Genomic DNA, 17,765 nt, shown 5'->3' with positions numbered 1-17,765 from the left:
GCGCGGCCGAGGCCCCGCCCTCTCTTCCGGCGGGCGGGCTTCACAGCCGAGCCCTGGCCGCGACCGCCAGTCGGCGCCGCCTGGAGCCCGGAGCGCCGCTCCAGCGAGGCGCGGGCTGTGGGGCCGCCGCGTGCCTGGCCCCGCTCGCCCGTGCCGGCCGCTCGCCCGCCATGCCTGGCTTCGACTACAAGTTCCTGGAGAAGCCCAAGCGACGGCTGCTGTGCCCACTGTGCGGGAAGCCCATGCGCGAGCCTGTGCAGGTTTCCACCTGCGGCCACCGTTTCTGCGACACCTGCCTGCAGGAGTTCCTCAGGTGCTGGCCGGGGAGCAGGGGACAGCGGGGGCGGGGCGGGGCGGGGGGCGCCGCCTGGGGAGGGTCTCGGGCCCGGGGCAAGGCGGGCCTTTGTCTGCGCTGCGACCCTGTGACCTCAGGGGCGCCCCGTGACGTCACGGGGAGGGATGACGTCAAGCCCCGAGGGAGGCCCCCCCCGCAGGAATCCGAGGGGTCCGGGCGGGTCCCAACTGCCCGGCCTGGGGCGGAAGACCTCGGCGCCTTCTCGTGGGGTCAGGAGGGGAAGAGGCCCTTCCCCATCACCTGAGAGCCGGCGCGGCCTCAGCCTTGAACTTTGAATCCTGGGGGAAGAGGACAAAACCCGCTCCCGCGTGGCAGTTTGAGCCTCCGGAGCTTTCCCCCATCTAACCTCTTCTGATTCTTAGAACGTTCAGAGAACGGTAGCTATTGTTCTCCCATTTCACAGATCATGAAACGAGATTCAAAGAAAGGCTGCGACTTGCCCAGGGTCACATAGTTACTTAAAGGCTTAACTAGGATTTAAACCCGGACTGCTTATGATCACACAATGGAGGAAGGACTGAATCCTCCCCCGAAGAAGGACCCCTCTAGGCGGCTTCCCTCTCTCCCGGGGGCTGGAGTAAGGCGGGTGGTCCATAAGTCATGAAGAAGGGGGTCGCACTCGTGTTGTTACTGAACTCCCGCTGCCCTCTCAGGACGCAGGTCAGCCCTTGGCTCTTGGGCATCCATCAAGTTTCTGGGCGCCCTGTATGTCTTGAATCTCCTGCTCACGCAGGGAACCCCTCAGGCCCGGGTGTGGGAAGCAGGGTGAAGGAGCCCCGACTCTTCGGAGGTCATGCCCCCAGAGCGCAGGGGAAGGCCGAGTCGGCCACTGCCTGGCTGTTTGCTGGGACGAGGGGATCGAGGGGATCGAGGGCCCGGCAGGGATAGTACATCTGAGACGCCTGCCTCCGGTGCTCCCTCCCTCCGTGCCTCCCTCCCTCGCTCGGTCCTCCGTAGCTCCTACTGGCGGAAATCTCAGCAGGCCCTTTGTTTTCTGTTCCCCACAGCCTGAGCCGGCTCCTGCCCTCACATATGCTCCGGCACAAGCTGCAGGACTGCCCCCTCCCCCTCGGCAGTGTACACATTTACTCTCCTACAGACACAGCCCCATTGTCTCCGCTACTGCTCTTCCCCGGCCCTCTGGGTTCCAGATGAGGCCAGCTGAGCCCCCCGACCCCCCCACAGCTGACCCACCCTGACTGCCTCGGGAAAGGAGCGGGGGAGGGGGCCGTCAGGCCGGATTCCTTCCACCACCTTCTTGGCCCCCTCTCTGCCCGTCCCCCTCCCGGAAATCCCCTCTTCCTCTCCCACTCCCACACCCCCTCCCCCCATCCTGTCTTCTTCCCTGGGCCTTGGCCTCCACTGCACAGCCTGGAGCAGCCTCTGCCCTGCCTGTCCCCCCTCCCCCAGTGCCTGAGCTGTGCTGCTGAGGCTTCTGAAGGGGAGAGAGGTGGTTGGGTGGTCCCTGCTCCTCACCCGCCACGGTACAAGCACAAGTGAGGGTGTCCACAGCCCTGGCTGGGCCCCAAGCTGCAGGCTAAGCTTCTGCCTGAAGCCTAGGGACTTGCCTCCGTCCCCTCCCTTTCTCCAAAACCACTCAGTCAGCACATTCCTGAAGCAGCCAAGTGGACCCCCTCCCCCTGGGCCCACCCCTCTTTCCCCACTCCTGCCTGAGCTGTTAGGTTGGCCCAGGAAGGCTGGTTGCCCTGTGGGCAGACACACCCCTTCAGTGCCTGTGGTTGTATTGTCCTTGGCATTGAAGCATGGCCAGTGGTAGTGGGATCAAGGGGAGGAGGTGGGTGCTAGAAATCCTTGGGGCAGTTGGGGCATGGACTGCCTGGGTCCTGGAGAGTGCCTCTAGAACTGGGCTCCCATGTGGGCTCTGGTTCCGCCTGGATCCCTGCCTGCCTTCCACCTACCTGACTCAGACCTGCCAGGAATGCCCTGCCCCAGGGCCCTGAGTCCTGCTGGGTGAGCTATTGCTCTGCCTGAGCCATGCCAGGCATGTGTGACTGGCCCTGGCTGGGGTCAGCAAGGGCATGTCGACAGAAAGAAGCATGCCAACAGGCTCCTTGGGTGCTGACGGCCAGGTAGGGTTTGGTGCAGGAGAAGGCGTGCAGCTAGCAGGAGGGGACGGTCACCAGGCTTCAGAAGCCCACTGAGCAGTGCCCAGAGTCTTAGCTGTGCTTGCTGGACATTTTTCCTTGCCCCAGCTTCTCTTCCTTGTGTGTGTGGTGTAGTAGAGCCTGTCTGGGCTGTGGAGTCAGACACACATAGCCAGGTGCTGGTTCACCTGTAAGCCTCTTCGTTTCATCTGTAAAATGGGGGCATTCCACCCCTTCTCAGAGGCAGGTGGCAAGGGCTGGGTGGGAGTGTAAGCAGGTGCCAAGGAGCATGCCTTTCCTCCCCTTTTCTGTGGGAGACACACCCTCAAAGGAGCAGGGCAGGGTAAGGTGGCCGCAAGCTGACCTTTGCCCTGGTTCTTGGCAGAGGACCTTCCTGGGGACTGGGCAGCCCTCGCACTTAATCTCAGCCCATCCCTGTTCCCCCTCCCAGTCAGCTTTCAGCCCAGCCAATGAAAACTAACCTAGGGGGAGGGGGTGACTGTGCAGCCTGTTCCTTTCCCAGTCCAGCTGCCATCCTGGGGGAGGGGGTGCCAGCTGCCACCTGTTGGCCAAGTCCTGACTGAGGCAGCTGTCTGTGCCTCCTCTAGGCCCAGACCCCCCTTCCCAGGACAGGGGCTGGGGTCTTCTGGGATCCTGGGGAAGTAGAGCCCCTCAGGCCTCTGCTTGCCCTTTTGTCTCATCTGGGCTGGTTGGGAACCGGTCTGGTGAGGAAGGGAGGCTGCCTCAGTGGAGGGGGTGGGGCCAGGCCTCCCTTTCCCCTAATGAGAAACCTTGACCCTGCCCCTCCCCCATTTCAGTGAAGGAGTCTTCAAGTGCCCTGAGGACCAGCTTCCTCTGGACTATGCCAAGGTGAGTCCACACTGCCAGGAAGAAGCCCAAGCACAGTCGGTTGCCCTTGGAGGCCGGAGCTGCTGGCAGCCAGTGGGCTCAGGGCCAGTGTCAACCAAAAGCCTTGGGATGGTGCGCCTCCACAAAGGTAGCCTGTTCCCTCCCACCAGGCCAGTTTGCAAACGAGGCCCCTGTTTGCCCTGGAGGGCATGCACAATGCCCAGCCTGTAGGGGTGCACAGAGCTGCTCTGTGCCCGCAAGAAGTGTTCCCTCCCCTTCCGGTGGCAAGCCAGACCTGTGGCTGAGGGCCAGTATCCCTCCACCAGGGGAAAGGAAGCAGAGCCCCGGGGACAGCCTGGGATTGAGCAGGCTGATTGGCTGCCTCTTCAAAGGAAGCATCCTGTGCAGGCATGTTAGGACCCAGCATCAGAGCAGATGTTGCCTGCTGTGCCCTTCATCCCTGGACTCAAGAGGGGCAAAGAGCCCAAGAGAGGCTATTACAGGCTCCAAGGTAGAGCCAGCCCAGTTGGGTCTAGGGGTGGGAACTGGGCACTGCAGTCAGCTCTGACCCTGGCCAGTTCCCCCATCCCCACCCCCAGATCTACCCAGACCCGGAGCTGGAAGTACAAGTATTGGGCCTGCCTATCCGCTGCATCCACAGTGAGGAGGGCTGCCGCTGGAGTGGGCCACTACGTCATCTACAGGTGAGGCTCTGATGTGAGGGCTGGCACCACCTCTCCCTTGGCAGGCACTAATTGCAGCCTTCCCACCAGGGCCACCTGAATACCTGCAGCTTCAATGTCATTCCCTGCCCTAATCGCTGCCCCATGAAGCTGAGCCGCCGTGATCTACCTGCACACTTGCAGCACGACTGCCCCAAGCGGCGCCTCAAGTGCGAGTTTTGTGGCTGTGACTTCAGTGGGGAGGCCTATGAGGTGGGTGGGGTCTGGCTGAATGTGGAGGAGGGGTACCTGATGGCCTAGGCATCTCTTAACTCAGCACCTCTGACATTTCCACAGAGCCATGAGGGTATGTGCCCCCAGGAGAGTGTCTACTGTGAGAATAAGTGTGGTGCCCGCATGATGCGGCGGCTGCTGGCCCAGCATGCCACCTCTGAGTGCCCCAAGCGCACTCAGCCCTGCACCTACTGCACTAAGGAGTTCGTCTTTGACACCATCCAGGTGAGGCCTTTCCTGAACTGTGGGTTGCAGGGTAGGTGACAGGGAGTCAGGATATTGACTCCTGCCTCTCTGCCTCTGTGGCCCCAGAGCCACCAGTACCAGTGCCCAAGGCTGCCTGTTGCCTGCCCCAACCAATGTGGTGTGGGCACTGTGGCTCGGGAGGACCTGCCAGGCCATCTGAAGGACAGCTGTAACACCGCCCTGGTGCTCTGCCCATTCAAAGACTCCGGCTGCAAGCATAGGGTGAGATGCCCCTTTTCCTGTCAGCCCCCTTTTGCCCTTGAAGCCCTAGACAGAGGCTCAGCTTCTGATGCCACTTAGGCCTTGGTGGTCCCTGCTGTGCTGCTCTGAAACCCTCAGTCCTTCCCTCTGCTGCCAGCTCCAGCCTCTTCCTAACACCCTCTGTCTTCCTCACGTAGAGCTGGGTGCCTGCTACCCTGTACCCACTCCTCTCCTCTCCCGGGACCTCCCCCTACTGATAACTCTCCTCCCTTCCCCCATGGCCTGGGGCTTTGCCAACAGTGCCCTAAGCTGGCAATGGCACGGCATGTGGAGGAGAGTGTGAAGCCACATCTGGCCATGATGTGTGCCCTGGTGAGCCGGCAACGGCAGGAGCTGCAGGAGCTTCGGCGAGAGCTGGAGGAGCTATCAGTGGGCAGTGATGGCGTGCTCATCTGGAAGATTGGCAGCTATGGACGGCGGCTACAGGAGGCCAAGGCCAAGCCCAACCTTGAGTGCTTCAGCCCAGCCTTCTACACACATAAGTATGGTTACAAGCTGCAGGTGTCTGCATTCCTCAATGGCAATGGCAGTGGCGAGGGCACACACCTCTCACTGTACATTCGTGTGCTGCCTGGTGCCTTTGACAATCTCCTTGAGTGGCCCTTTGCCCGCCGTGTCACCTTCTCCCTGCTGGATCAGAGCGACCCTGGGCTGGCTAAACCACAGCACGTCACTGAGACCTTCCACCCTGACCCAAACTGGAAGAATTTCCAGAAGCCGGGCACGTGGCGGGGCTCCCTGGATGAGAGTTCTCTGGGCTTTGGTTATCCCAAGTTCATCTCCCACCAGGACATTCGAAAGCGAAACTATGTGCGGGATGATGCAGTCTTCATCCGTGCTGCTGTTGAACTGCCCCGGAAGATCCTCAGCTGAGTGCAGGCGGGGTTCGAGGGGAAAGGACGATGGGGCATGACCTCAGTCAGGCACTGGCTGAACTTGGAGAGGGGGCCGGACCCCCATCAGCTGCTTCTGCTGCCTAGTTTCTGTTACCCCATTCTCCCTCCCCCAACCACCACCCTCAGGTGCCTCCAATTGGTGCTTCAGCCCTGGCCCCTGTGGGGAACAGGTCTTGGGGTCATGAAGGGCTGGAAACAAGTGACCCCAGGGCCTGTCTCCCTTCTTGGGTAGGGCAGACATGCCTTGGTGCCGGTCACATTCTACCCGGACTGAGGTGCCTGCTCAGGTGCTATGTTCCAAGAGCCATAAGGGGGTGGGAACTGGGGAGGGAGAAAGGGTAGTTCAAAGAGTCTGTCTTGAGATCTGATTTCTTCCCCCTTTACCTAGCTGTGCCCCCTCTGGTTATTTATTTCCTTAGTGCCAGGAGGGCACAGCAGGGGAGCCCTGATTTTTAATAAATCCGGAATTGTATTTATTAATTTGCTTCCAGCCTGACTTACCTGGGTTAGTTAGGTCCCTGGGAGGCTCAACCAAACTGAAGGCAAAGAAAGGACCAGTCAGAGAAGGGCCGCTGCCTGGGTCTGGCCCCAGGATCCAGCTTACCTGCTGGCTCGCCCTCTGATGGACGCCGGGAAAACTGCATCGGGCTTTGTGTGGAAGACGGTCCCTGCCACTGCCCTCTGCCGATGAAATGCGGGAAGTGTATGGCCTGGATGTTTCATAAGGCTGGAGTCCCTGGTCAGCCCCACCAGATTAGTGCCTCTACCCTAGGCAGGCTTTCTTGGTCTAATGGTAATAAGTACCGACACTGCTAAGCACTTTACGTGCATTATTATTTCATTGAACTGTCAAGTGAAATACTTTTTAGCACAGTAACTGGCTTTGTGGGCTCTAGAGAAGAGTTAATGAGGCAGTGCATGTTCTTGGCCCAGAGTAAGTGCTTAGTGAATGCTTTCTAACTCCGAACCCCAGCCACATCCAGGGACTGGATGTTGAGCAAAAGGGGCCTTCAAGATGTTCAAGGCACTTGGATTTTCTCCTGTCTCTCATCGGCTTTTCTTACGGGCCTCAGTGGGTGCGTGTGATTATCCACGTTTCACCTATGAAACATGAACAGAGGAGACTGACTTATCAGTGATTCTTGCGTGGGTTCGGACAGGGCCTCGATTCTATTTTAAACTCCAGTAGTCCCTAGAAATTGTAGCTCTCTCTAGTTGTGGCAATAGGTGTGGGTCCTTGTGCTTGCTGTTGGCAAGTTTCTGAGCTACATAGGGCCTCCATTACCGTCACTGGTGAAATGCGGCTTACCTCCCAGATTTGTTGTAAAGATTAAATGAACTGGTCAGCACACAGTGCCTTACTGTCTTGCCTAGCCCTGAGAAGAGGCTGTATGTACGAGAATCATTAGTAAGGGAAGGTTCAAGAACTGTAGTTCTTTCTTTTCCCATGCAGAGGCTGAGGGTTTAAAAAAAAAAAAAAACAACTCAGCCTCTGCTGCACACGACTAGCTACTAAGGAGGCTGAGGTGGGAGGATGGCTTGAGCCCAGGAGGCAGAGGTTAAAGTGAGCCGAGATTGCACTACTGCACTCCAGCCTGTGTGGCAGAGCCAGACCCTGTCTCAAAAAAAAAGGCCTTGGGCCGGGCGAAGTGGCTCACTCACACCTGTAATCCCAGCATTTTGGGAGGTTGAGGTGGGCGGATCACGAGGTCAGGAGACCGAGACCATCCTGGCTAACATGGTGAAACCCTGTCTCTACTAAAAATACAAAAAAAAATTAGCTGGTGTGGTGACACGCACCTGTAGTCCCAACTACTCGGAAGGCTGAGGCAGGAGAATCACTTGAACCCGGGAGGCGGAGGTTGCAGTGAGCCAAGATCGTGCCATTGCACTCCGGCCTGGCGACAGGGAGAATCAAAAAAAAAAAAAACCCTTTATGAGGTGACAGGACAGGACTAAGCCTCAGTGAGCTAGGCTGGGGAGGTCATCATCGGCCCAATCTTTTCAAAAAGGTCAAATTGACTTATCTAGGGAGAAATGGGGCCCTCCTGCCTAGGTGAGAAACTAGAGCTGGGCCTCTTCACCAGATAAACCGTCTTGGTACGGTGATGCCTGGAGACTGGTAGAGGCAACCATGGGCTCCAGCAGCATAAATGCTTTCAGGCAACAGGCTGAAACACCTTTCCAGAATCCCAACTACACACCTGACCAAGCACAGTGGCTGACGCCTATAATCCCAGCACTTTGGGAGCCTGAGTTGGAGATCACCCTGGGCAACAAAGGGAGACACCCCATATCTACAAAAAAATATAAGGAGCCGGGCACAGTGGCTCACGCCTGTAATCGCAACACTTTGGGAGGTCAAGGAGGGTGGATCACCTGAGGTCAGGAGTTCAACACCAGCCTGGCCAACATGGTGAAGCACAAGTCTCTACTAAAAATACAAAAATTAGCTGGGCGTGGTGGTGGGTGCCTATAATCACACCTACTTGGAAGACTGAGACGAGTATTGCTTGAACCTGGGAGGTAGAGTTTGCAGTGAGCTGAGGTCGCACCACTGCACTCCAGCCTGGGCAACAATGAGCAAAACTCCATCTCAAAAAAAAAAAAAAAAAAAATTAGTTGGGCATGGTGGTGCACACCTGTAGTCCCAGCTACTTGGGAGGCCCAGGCAGAAGAATCACTTGAACCTGGGAGGTGGAGGTTGCAGTGAGCTGAGATTGCGCCACTGAACTCCAGCCTGGGAAACATAGTGAGACTCCGTCTCTAAATAAATAAACAAATACACTGTCACTGCATGATTCCGGGGGTCACATTCACATAGTCTAGATGGTGCCTCCTAGAGTTGCGTGCAAACAATGGGGCTGTTAACCCCATACTCTGCAAGCCTTGCATACCTGGACCTTATTCAGTGCTAGTCATAACTTGCAGAATTCAGGCCATGTTCTGCAATAAAAGTGTGAGCTGCACTCCCCAAAGATCTACCTCAGCCCAGGAATCATTCACTCTGGAGGAAGCGCTGTACTTTACTACTGTCTAGCTCCGCTTTTAGGCCGACTGCAGATCTTATCTGACACAGGCAGAAGACAGCTTCCTTTCACAGGGGTGGCATGAGGCATAAAGGAGTCAAAACACTTTCACAAAAGAACACCCTCGGCCAGGCACAGTGGCTCACGCCTGTAATCCCAGCACTTTGGGAGGTTGAGGCGAGCAGATCACAAGATCAGGAGTTCAAGACCAGCTTGACCAACATGGCGAAACCCTGTCTCTACTAAAAATACAAAAATTACCTGGGCATGGTGGCGCACACCTGTAGTCCCAGCTTCTCATGGGGCTGAGGCAGGAGAATCACTTGAACCCGGGAGGTGGAGGTTGCAGTGAGCTAAGATCGTGCCACTGCCCGCCTGAACGACAGAGCAAGAGACTATCTCAAGAAAAAAAAAAGCACCCCCATCCTGGCTAACATGGTGAAACCCCATCTCTACTGAAAATACAAAAATTAGCCAGGCATGGCGGCGGGCGCCTGTAGTCCCAGCTACTCAGGAGGCTGAGGCAGGAGAATGGTGTGAACCCAGGAGATGGAGCCTGCAGTGAGCCTAGATTGCGCCACTGCACTCCAGCCTGGGCGACAGAGTGAGACTCCGTCTCAAAAAAATAAAAAAACAAAAGCACCCTACAGAAAAGGGTGTGCTCAAGAAAGAAGGCTGGTGCTTTAGCTCCGTCAGCATTCAGGAAGCCACCTGTGGACTCTTGCCGCCAAGGGTCTGATTCTACCCTCCCTGAATCCCACATCTTGTGGAATCTATATGTGTATATATATAAATAATATAATTATATATAGATATATATACATATAGATATTATAGATTATATATATACACATATACATATAATTTTTTTTTGAGACAGAGTCTCACTCTTTTTGCCCAGGCCGGAGTGCAGTGGCACGATTTCAGCTCACTGCAACCTCTGCCTCCCGGGTTCACAAGCGATTCTCCTGCCTCAGCCTCCCGAGTAGCTGGGATCACAGGCCCCTGCCACCATGCCTGGCTAATTTCTGTATCTCTAGTACAGATGGGGTTTCACCATGTTGGCCAGGCTGGTCTCAAACTCCTGACCTTAGGTGATTCGGCTGGCCTTCACTTCCCAAAGTGCTGGGATTACAGAGGTGAGGCACCGTGCCACGCCTCAATTTTCTTTTTTTTCTTTTTTTTTTTTAACGGAGTTTTTTCTCTTGTCATCCAGGCTGGAGTGCAGTGGCGCGATCTTGGCTCACTGCAACCTCTGCCTCCCAGGTTCAAGTGATTCTCGTGCCTCAGCCTCCTGAGTAGCTGGGACTACAGGCGCCCGCTCCCATGCCTGGCTAATTTTTGTATTTTTAGTAGAGACGGGTTTTCACCATGTTGGCCAGGCTGGTCTCGAACTCCTGACCTTAGGTGATCCAGCTGGCCTCAGCCTCCCAAAGTGCTGGGATTACAGGTGTGAGCCACCGCACCCGGCCTGTTTTCTTTTTTTAAAAAAATATTTTTTTCATTTAGAGATGGGGGGTCTCACTCCTATCACCCAGATACTGGCACTGCAGCTGTAAACTCTCAGGCTTGAGGAATCCTACCACTTCAGCCTCCCAAGCAGCTGGGACTACAGGTATGTGCCATCACACCCAACTTTTTTTTTTTTTTTTTTTTGAGACGGAGTTTCACTCTTGTTGCCCAGGCTGGAGTGCAATGGCGCGATCTCAGCTCACCGCAACCTCCGCCTCCGAGGTTCAAGCAACTCTCCTGCCTCAGCCTCCCGAGTAGCTGGGATTACAGGCATGCGCCACCATGCACAGCTAATTTTGTATTTTTAATAGAGACAAGGTTTCTCCATGTTGGTCAGGCCAGTCTCGAACTCCCGACCTCAGGTGATCTGCCTGCCTCAGCCTCCCAAAGTGCTGGGATTACAGGCGCGAGCCACTGTACCCGGACTACACACCCAACTTTTTACAATTTTTGAAGACACAGGGTCTCACCCCTGGGCACAAGCAATCCACTTCAGCCACCCAGAGCTAGGATTACAGGCATGAGCCACCACACCCAGCCAGAATCAACTTTTCCTTCCATTACATCTTAGCTCAAACCCAAGCTCAACAGAAGAGGAGGATAACTTCATTCATTTTTTTTTTTTTTTTTTTTTTCCTGAGACGGGAGTCTCACTGTCGCCCAGGCTGGAGTGCAGTGGCATAATCTCAGCTCACTACAACCTCCGCCTCCCAGGTTCAAGCGATTCTCCTGTCTCACCCTCCTGACTAGCTGGAATTACAGGCGCGTGGCACCACGCCCAGCTAACTTTTGTATTGTTAGTAGAGACTGGGTTTTCCCACGTTTGTCAGGTTGGTCTTGAACTCCTGACCTCAGATGATCCACCTGCTTTGGCCTCCCAAAGTGCTGGGATTACAGGCATGAGCCACTGTGCCTGGCTGCAATCACTTAGTGTTTTTTTTTTTTTTTTCCTCTGCAGACAAAAAAATAAAGTTATCCAAAATTCAACATAAGAAAACTGTAATCACCAAGAGGAGCCAGTTACATTGCAGATAACAGTGCCTATCACCTTCACCTCTGTCAGAGGCCCTCAGAATTTCCAAAGTGTTTGAAGTGGAAGAAGGCAGGTTTGAAGTTTTAGGTTGGGTTATTAGCAAACCAGATCCCCATTTCTTGGCTGGGCATGGTGGCTCACGCCTGTAATCTCAGCACTTTGGGAGGCCGAGGCAGGTGTATCACTTGAGGTCGGGAGTTTGAGACCAGCCTGGCCAACATGGTGAAACCCCATCTCTACTAATAATACAAAAAATTAGCTGAGCGTGGTGGCAGGCACCTGTAATCCCAGCTACTCAGGAGGCTGAGACAGGAGAATCGCTTGAACCTGGGAAGTGGAGGTTGCAGTGAGCCGAGATCGTGCCATTGGACTCCAGCCTGGGCGACAGAGCAAGACTTCGCCTCAAACAAAACAAAACAACCAGATCCCCATTTCTCAATGACTTATGGCCCTTGGAATGCAAGTGGCAGGACCTTTTGGGCCTCCAGTGAGGGACAGCAAACCACACTTATCCTCAAACTTCAAAGTAAGCCCACAGCAGCCCTGCCCAGGGAGAGGGCCTGTCACCCGGGTACCCTGTGCCCAGGGTTTCATTGAAGAACTGTCTACAATCACCATAGCACCTGGCCTTAAATAATGGATTTGGAGACGGCTTCTGGGTGGGATGCATATTACAGGGGTCCCCCTTTTAAAAATTAGGAATTACTCCTATGAAGTGAGGTATGTTAGAAACTGTTGTAAGAAAAAGTTACCTCAAACATTCACAGCACTAAACGAATAGAACAAGGTCAGAAAGCGAGGTTTTCTTATTTTTACTGGTTTATAATAATCTTAAAAACCCCATCACACCATAAACCACCACAGGTGAGGTGAGAGAGATGGAGAATGAATGCTACAGTATGTGGATAGAATGGGGAATCCAGGTATTCCCTAGGGTAGTGTAGGATGGAGACAGGGAGTGTGGAGAGGAGGCCCTGGCTTGGACCCTTATTGCTGGCTGGGGGTTGGCTGGCAGAGGGGAGAGGGACTCAGGCTGAACTCCGAAAGAAGGAACATCTCACACCAAAGGCGAGGGCAGTTGGGGGCAGGGGGAATCACAGTACATTTTCCATGCAGACTAAGGGTGGGAGTGAGAGCTTCAGAGGCTTGCACCCCTACACAGGAAGAGATGGGTTTGAGGTTGTTTGACTTAAAGCCCCCAAGTTGGTGTCTGGTCCAGTTTCCTAAAATAGCAGCTCACCTTTCAGGGAGAGGTATTGGGGAGGAAAAAAAAAAAAATACAGCAAGAATATCTGCTTTGGAGATCAAGCAAGGGATAGGGGGAAGACAGTGGTGCTCTTTAAATCTGACTCAGAAAAGCAGGAACTGGAAGAGGGCCCTGGGTGAGATGGCGGCCAACACCTTCGGAGAAGGCATTGAGTCAGAAGCTACAGGTGCTCCTGGGGGATCAGGACAGGGAGGTACCAGTGTTCACAGACGGCAGGAAAACAATTGGGAACAATAAATTAGGACTTCATGTTGCTATCATTTGGCATAACACAATCAGGCTTTTTTTCTTTTTCTTTTTCCTTTTAAATATAAGGCAACTTGCCAACACATAACTTAAAACTGGTCTTCAGTCACATTGCTTCAGATCACTAGAGAATTTCTGACTAACGAACAGTAGTGGATAGTGAACAAAATGCCAAACCTTAAATAAGAACCATCAGCTGACATTCCCCAGAGACAAGAGGAAAGGTAAGGGCTTATTTCATCTGTAAAAAATAAAAAAGCCCAATTCTGCATCTTTAACAGAATGGTGCAAAAATTTGTAACAAAACAGTCTAAGTTTAAAATTACAGAAAAGCGTTTCTAGCCAACTAATTGTCGCTTGGGATGAGACGTGCTGAGCATGGAGTGGATGAAGGTATGCTCTAAGAATGGACAGAGGGCAGGAGGGGCTGTTTCCAATGTAGGCCCAGCTCCAGGTGTTAGAACCATGCTCATCTGGTAAAGGAAGTACTCAAAGAGCTTAAGGCTTTGTGTTTGTTTTTTTTTTTCCTTCATTAAACTGAGGGGCTGCACTAGAGGGTGAATGTACCTGTGGGGCCACTCACACACAATGCTACTCAAACCCACACTACATTCATACAGAAACGTAACATTTAAAACTTACAGTGTAGAGCAATATTCTTAGCCAGTGTAGAGAGAACCAAATGCATTTTTTTTTTTTTTTTGGTGTTTTTAATCCCAAACTCCAATGTGATCATTCCTTACCTACCTAATTCCTCAAGTAAGGTAGATTTTGTTTTTGTTGAGGGGGAAAGGATAGGGGCTGTGGGGAGGTGAGTTAGGGGACAGGCAACAGTGAGAAAGGGATCTTGGGTATGCTCAAAGGTCACTGTATTTTTCTAGGTTTGGAAAGGGGAGTCTGGAACCAAGATGCCAATACAAAGACTTTTTCCCCCCATATCTCAAGAAATGGTCAAATACTTCCAAGATGCCCTTGAGATCAAGAGTGGCAAGGGCAAGTGCAGTGGCTGTGGGATCAATATAGACACAAAACAAAGCCTTGAGGAATGGAAAGGAACTTGAAGGATATGAAGACTGGGTCAGCTTTGATTTGAGATCTTTCAATAAGTAATTAGCTTTCAGAGCACCTGGGAAATCTTGCTTCTTAGTCCTGGAGGGAGGGGAAGGGGGGTAGCAACAGGTAGAAGTCTGGATTAGGGGCCTGAGCACCTATACTACCTCAACTAGGGCATTCCATCAGCCCACACATCAGTCGTCCTAAGGGAAACAGGAAGAGATTCAAGAAAAGATGGGTGGGAGCTGGCTGGAAACGGCCAAGGTGGAGAGACTAGCTGACAGGCAGTCAGTGGAGAGAAAAGCCTGGGCTTAGGGTTAGATTCTAACATAAAACCAAAAGTTGCTGGAGGGGAGGACGAGAGGACCCCTTCTGTCCCCACTTAGATCCCACCAAATTCCCTTTCTTAGACATCTAAGAATGATCACACTGGAGCAGTGAAACTTTGAAACTATCCAGTTACTTAAAAGACTAAACCTAGGAGGGTGATGTATGATGTGTTGCACGTGGAGGGCAGCAGGGCTACCTATCTATACCCTGGGTGCTGAATATGAAGACTTCGACTCTCTGTGGGATCGGGGGCTCGGTTGCCAGGGGCTCGGTGGGCCTTGCTCAGCATGGCCAGGCTCTGTTCTCGGAAGCAGGCCTGTTGGAAATCCCCACTTAGGTAATCCACTGTTTGCATCAAGCTGTTCTGGCTTGCCACTGGACCGCCCCCGGTCCCTGCTCGGTAGTGGGCCCCGGGAGCTGCCGCACAGTCGAGGGGTGCACCTGTGGGCTGCCCACCGTGGAACGGCATGGCGAGGTCCTGAGACCCCGAGCTGTCGCTATTGGGAGTGGGCAGAATGTTGTTCCACAGGGGTTGGAAGTAGTGACCATTGGGGTAGGCCAATGGGGCTGCCATGCCGTTGACTGGTGGGGATGGGGTCGGCTTTTCCAGGGGTGGCTTCAGATGGAAGGACTGCGCCAGGCAGAGTTCCTGCGGGTAGGCAGGGGCCTTGCCCACAAAGCCAGGCCCTGCCAACTCGCGTCCTGCCGCATGCTTGCCTGTCAGGCCAGGGGCTGGCGTCCCACTAGCCTCGCTGCACATCTGCTGTAGGTGGGCCAGCTGGTGCTGGTTCCAGGTGACTGGCTTGAGGTCGCTAGGGTAGCCAGTGGGGACGCGAGAGATGCCTGTGGGCAGGTTGACAGGACCTGCAGCAGGCAACGCGGCAGTGGCCGCGTGGGTGTGCTCCATGGGATTGACCACACATGAAGGCATTGGTGTGGGGACGCTGTGGGTCGACACCCGGGTGCTTGCATTGATGAGCAGACTGCGACTAATGGGGCTGGGGTTGGCGATCTGGCCCTCACACACTGAGGTAGTGCTGATGCCTGCCCTCGTCTGGCAAAACTGGTTGATCTGGTGCACGATGCTACTCAGGTCCGGGGGCTGGCTGTGCTGCAGAGTGGCCGCCATTGAAAGGGGGATAGTTGAGGTAGACACGGTCACATTCGGGGGGGCATCTGAGTCTGGCATCTTCCGGCCTCCATGCAGCAAGGGATTGTGGGGATGCTGGAGACCCTGGTGAGCCAGGGCCTGAGGGTGGACCAAGCCCTGGGTTTGGGCCATGGGCTGAGGGTGGCCCAGGCCCTGAGGCTGCTGGAGGCTCTGAGGGTGGGACAGTGCCTGGGGTGGCGGGATACCCTGAGGGTGCTGCAGCGTCTGGGGAGGGGCATGGGCCAGGGTCTGTGCATGCTGCAGGGCCTGCTGGCGGGCCAGAGCCTGGGCCTGGGGGTGGGCTAAAGTGCTGGGTGCCACAGTAGCATAGGGTGCCACTGGGGGGTTCATGATGGCCTCAGGGAGCAACCGGGCTCGGGTGCCGTCAAAGTCCTTGAGTATGCTTTTGGCTGGCACTTTGACAATGGCAAGCAGGCCTGCCTTGGTGGCAGCCTGTGTCGGGTAGGGGCTGTAGCGCTGGGCTGATGTGTCGAGGCCGTTCACAGTACGACGAACGTGTTTCCGCTGGGGAACCTTCACACTGTTGGGGAAGATTTTTATAGTCAGTGGGTTGTTTGCGACCTTCTTAGCATACGCATCCAATTCGGCTGGGGTAGGATAGTGAGCAGTTCTCATTTTCTGTGTAGTGTCCCCTAGAGAGAGAGAATGGGAAGGAGAGCAAAGAGGGAGAGGGAGCTCATCAGTGCCAAGGCAACCAGCCCTTCCAGATTCCCCTTTTGAGGGCCTGGGGTGGGGTGGGGAAGTGACTAGATTGTCATCTGTAGCCTTCATTCGAGACCCAGCTTCAGTCTTCACATTAACAAGCACTGCTAATGTTCAGTAAGTGCTTATAGTGGGCCAGGCCTTCTGCCAGGTGATAGGCCATCTCAATGAATCCTCACTATTGCTCTAGAAGCAGGCACTATCATCATTTACATTTTATAAATGAGGTAAGTAGAGATCAGAACAGCAAAGCATCTTTCGAAGTCTCATATCTTGGAGAACCAGAATTTGGCCAATTCTCAGAGAGGTAACCGAGAGTTCTCCCCCTACATAGAAATGCAGGGTCGCTGGGCACGGTGGCTCACATTTGCAAATCCCAGCATTTTGGGAGGCCAAGGTGGGTGGATCATCTGAGGTGAGGAGTTCAAGACCAGCCTGGACAACATGGCGAAACCCCGTCTCTACTAAAAATACAAAAAGTTAGCCAGGCGTGATGGCAAGCACCTGTAATCCCAGCTACTTGGGAGGCTGAGGCAGGAGGATTAATTGCTTGAACCCAGGAGGCGGAGGTTGCAGTGAGCCGACATCACACCATTGCACTCCAGCCTGGGCGACAGAGCAAGACTCTGTCTCAGAAAAAGAAAAAAAAAAAAAAAAGAGAGAAATGCAGGGTCTGGAACTCTACCAGCTCATGTGGCTTGGGGGTAGGTTCTAAGCAAAGCTCCTTGTCAGGGCCATGGTGGCCCTTCAGTCTAGAGGGTACCCAGAGCTACGACTCTTCAGTCTGCAGGGACCAATGAGGGATCAGCTTTCCCTTGCATCTTGGCAGCTGGGGGGCTTTGCCCACTGGGTGGGCACCCTGAACAGTAGACAGAATGCTTCCTTTCAGGAGCAGAGGAATAAGCTGCCAACATCTCTCCCCTTCCCCATGTCACAAGTTCACTTTTGTTTACAGTTTACTCTATGCCTGACTGGGTGAGGATCAAAGGCTTTATTTATTTGCTTGAGAAGGAAGATAATAATGACAGGGCAGCAGGGAGGGAATTGAGAAGAAAGGATTCAGAGCATCTTTCAGTCCTTTCAGTCCTGAGAGCCAAAAATAGTCTGTATTTGGTCCATGTCAGCTATCATTTTCCAAAAAGAAAGAGGAAAAACCTGCCTTCCTTTGGAGACTGCGGAAATGCCCACTCGGTGTGCCTCATTAATGTTAACAGTCTCTTTGTTCCCATCTCCTGTTGCCTCCCATCAGGGGGCTCAGCGGATGTCCGGCTTCCAGTCAAAAAGGAAAAGGTTCTGAGAACAAGGGCTCTTTAAGGATGCCAACCTCCTGCAAGGGAGCTCTGCTCTACTCTCTCGTCTCTGAGGGAGGGTCTCCCCTAAGTATACACAAAAGGTGCCTAATAAATGCTTGCTGAATGAGTACACAGACTGCCCAAAGCAGAATTGGCTTGGCAGGAAGCCCAGGCTCAGCTAGCTGACTCTCTCCTTACTTCCTCCTCTTGCAAAAGGCAGGAGGATAGGCCAACGACTAATCTGACTGAATGCCCAGCTTGTGGCCTCAGGTGGCCTTGGCCCAAAGGAGACCCTATTCAAAGTCACATCACTGGGCATCACCTAGAACAAAGGTAGGCTAATGAGCATATTAGAAGGAAAATGGGTACAGCTATCTTTGTTTGGTGATAATGCTGGTTAGCAACTCCTGCTCTGGGAAGCAGGAAAAGAAAGCTCAAGTCAGGAGGGGCAGAGAGATTTGG

The 17,765-nt window shown here is 54.0% G+C and overlaps 2 protein-coding genes across 9 annotated transcripts in view; one reads left to right on the top strand and one right to left on the bottom strand.

The window, feature by feature from the left end:
• The first annotated feature begins 24 nt into the window (after window positions 1–24).
• TRAF4 (TNF receptor associated factor 4) lies at window positions 25–7,017 on the top strand. Its single transcript, XM_004042024.4, has 7 exons — window positions 25–313; window positions 3,279–3,330; window positions 3,909–4,013; window positions 4,083–4,244; window positions 4,329–4,490; window positions 4,578–4,733; window positions 5,013–7,017. Exons 1-7 carry the CDS (start codon window positions 171–173, stop codon window positions 5,643–5,645), a joined length of 1,413 nt encoding a protein of 470 aa, XP_004042072.2. The 5' UTR covers window positions 25–170; the 3' UTR covers window positions 5,646–7,017.
• A 5,021-nt stretch (window positions 7,018–12,038) lies between these two features.
• FAM222B (family with sequence similarity 222 member B) overlaps window positions 12,039–17,765 on the bottom strand; it is a 101,044-nt gene continuing 95,317 nt past the window's right edge. For 7 of the 8 annotated variants that reach the window (XM_055388649.2, XM_055388648.2, XM_055388650.2 and 4 more), the window contains one exon: window positions 12,039–15,941. In XM_055388649.2, the coding sequence (XP_055244624.1) occupies window positions 14,335–15,941 (1,607 nt within the window). In that variant the 3' untranslated portion in view covers window positions 12,039–14,334. The remainder of the gene's footprint in view (window positions 15,942–17,765) is intronic. The other variant, XM_019027906.3, reaches the window with a different exon arrangement.

Source organism: Gorilla gorilla, chromosome 4 (genome assembly GCF_029281585.2).
Source record: "Gorilla gorilla gorilla isolate KB3781 chromosome 4, NHGRI_mGorGor1-v2.1_pri, whole genome shotgun sequence".
NCBI lineage: Eukaryota > Metazoa > Chordata > Mammalia > Primates > Hominidae > Gorilla > Gorilla gorilla.
The sequence above is the reverse complement of the archived record's forward strand: the minus strand, read 5'-3'. Positions and strand labels throughout refer to the sequence as shown.

Coding starts and splice junctions, on each gene's coding strand:
- TRAF4 (XM_004042024.4), top strand. CDS start 171: ATGCCTGGCTTCGACTACAAGTTCCTGGAGAAGCCCAAGCGACGGCTG. Junction 3,331..3,908: donor TTCCTCTGGACTATGCCAAG/GTGAGTCCACAC, acceptor CCCCACCCCCAG/ATCTACCCAGACCCGGAGCT. Junction 4,734..5,012: donor ACTCCGGCTGCAAGCATAGG/GTGAGATGCCCC, acceptor CTTTGCCAACAG/TGCCCTAAGCTGGCAATGGC.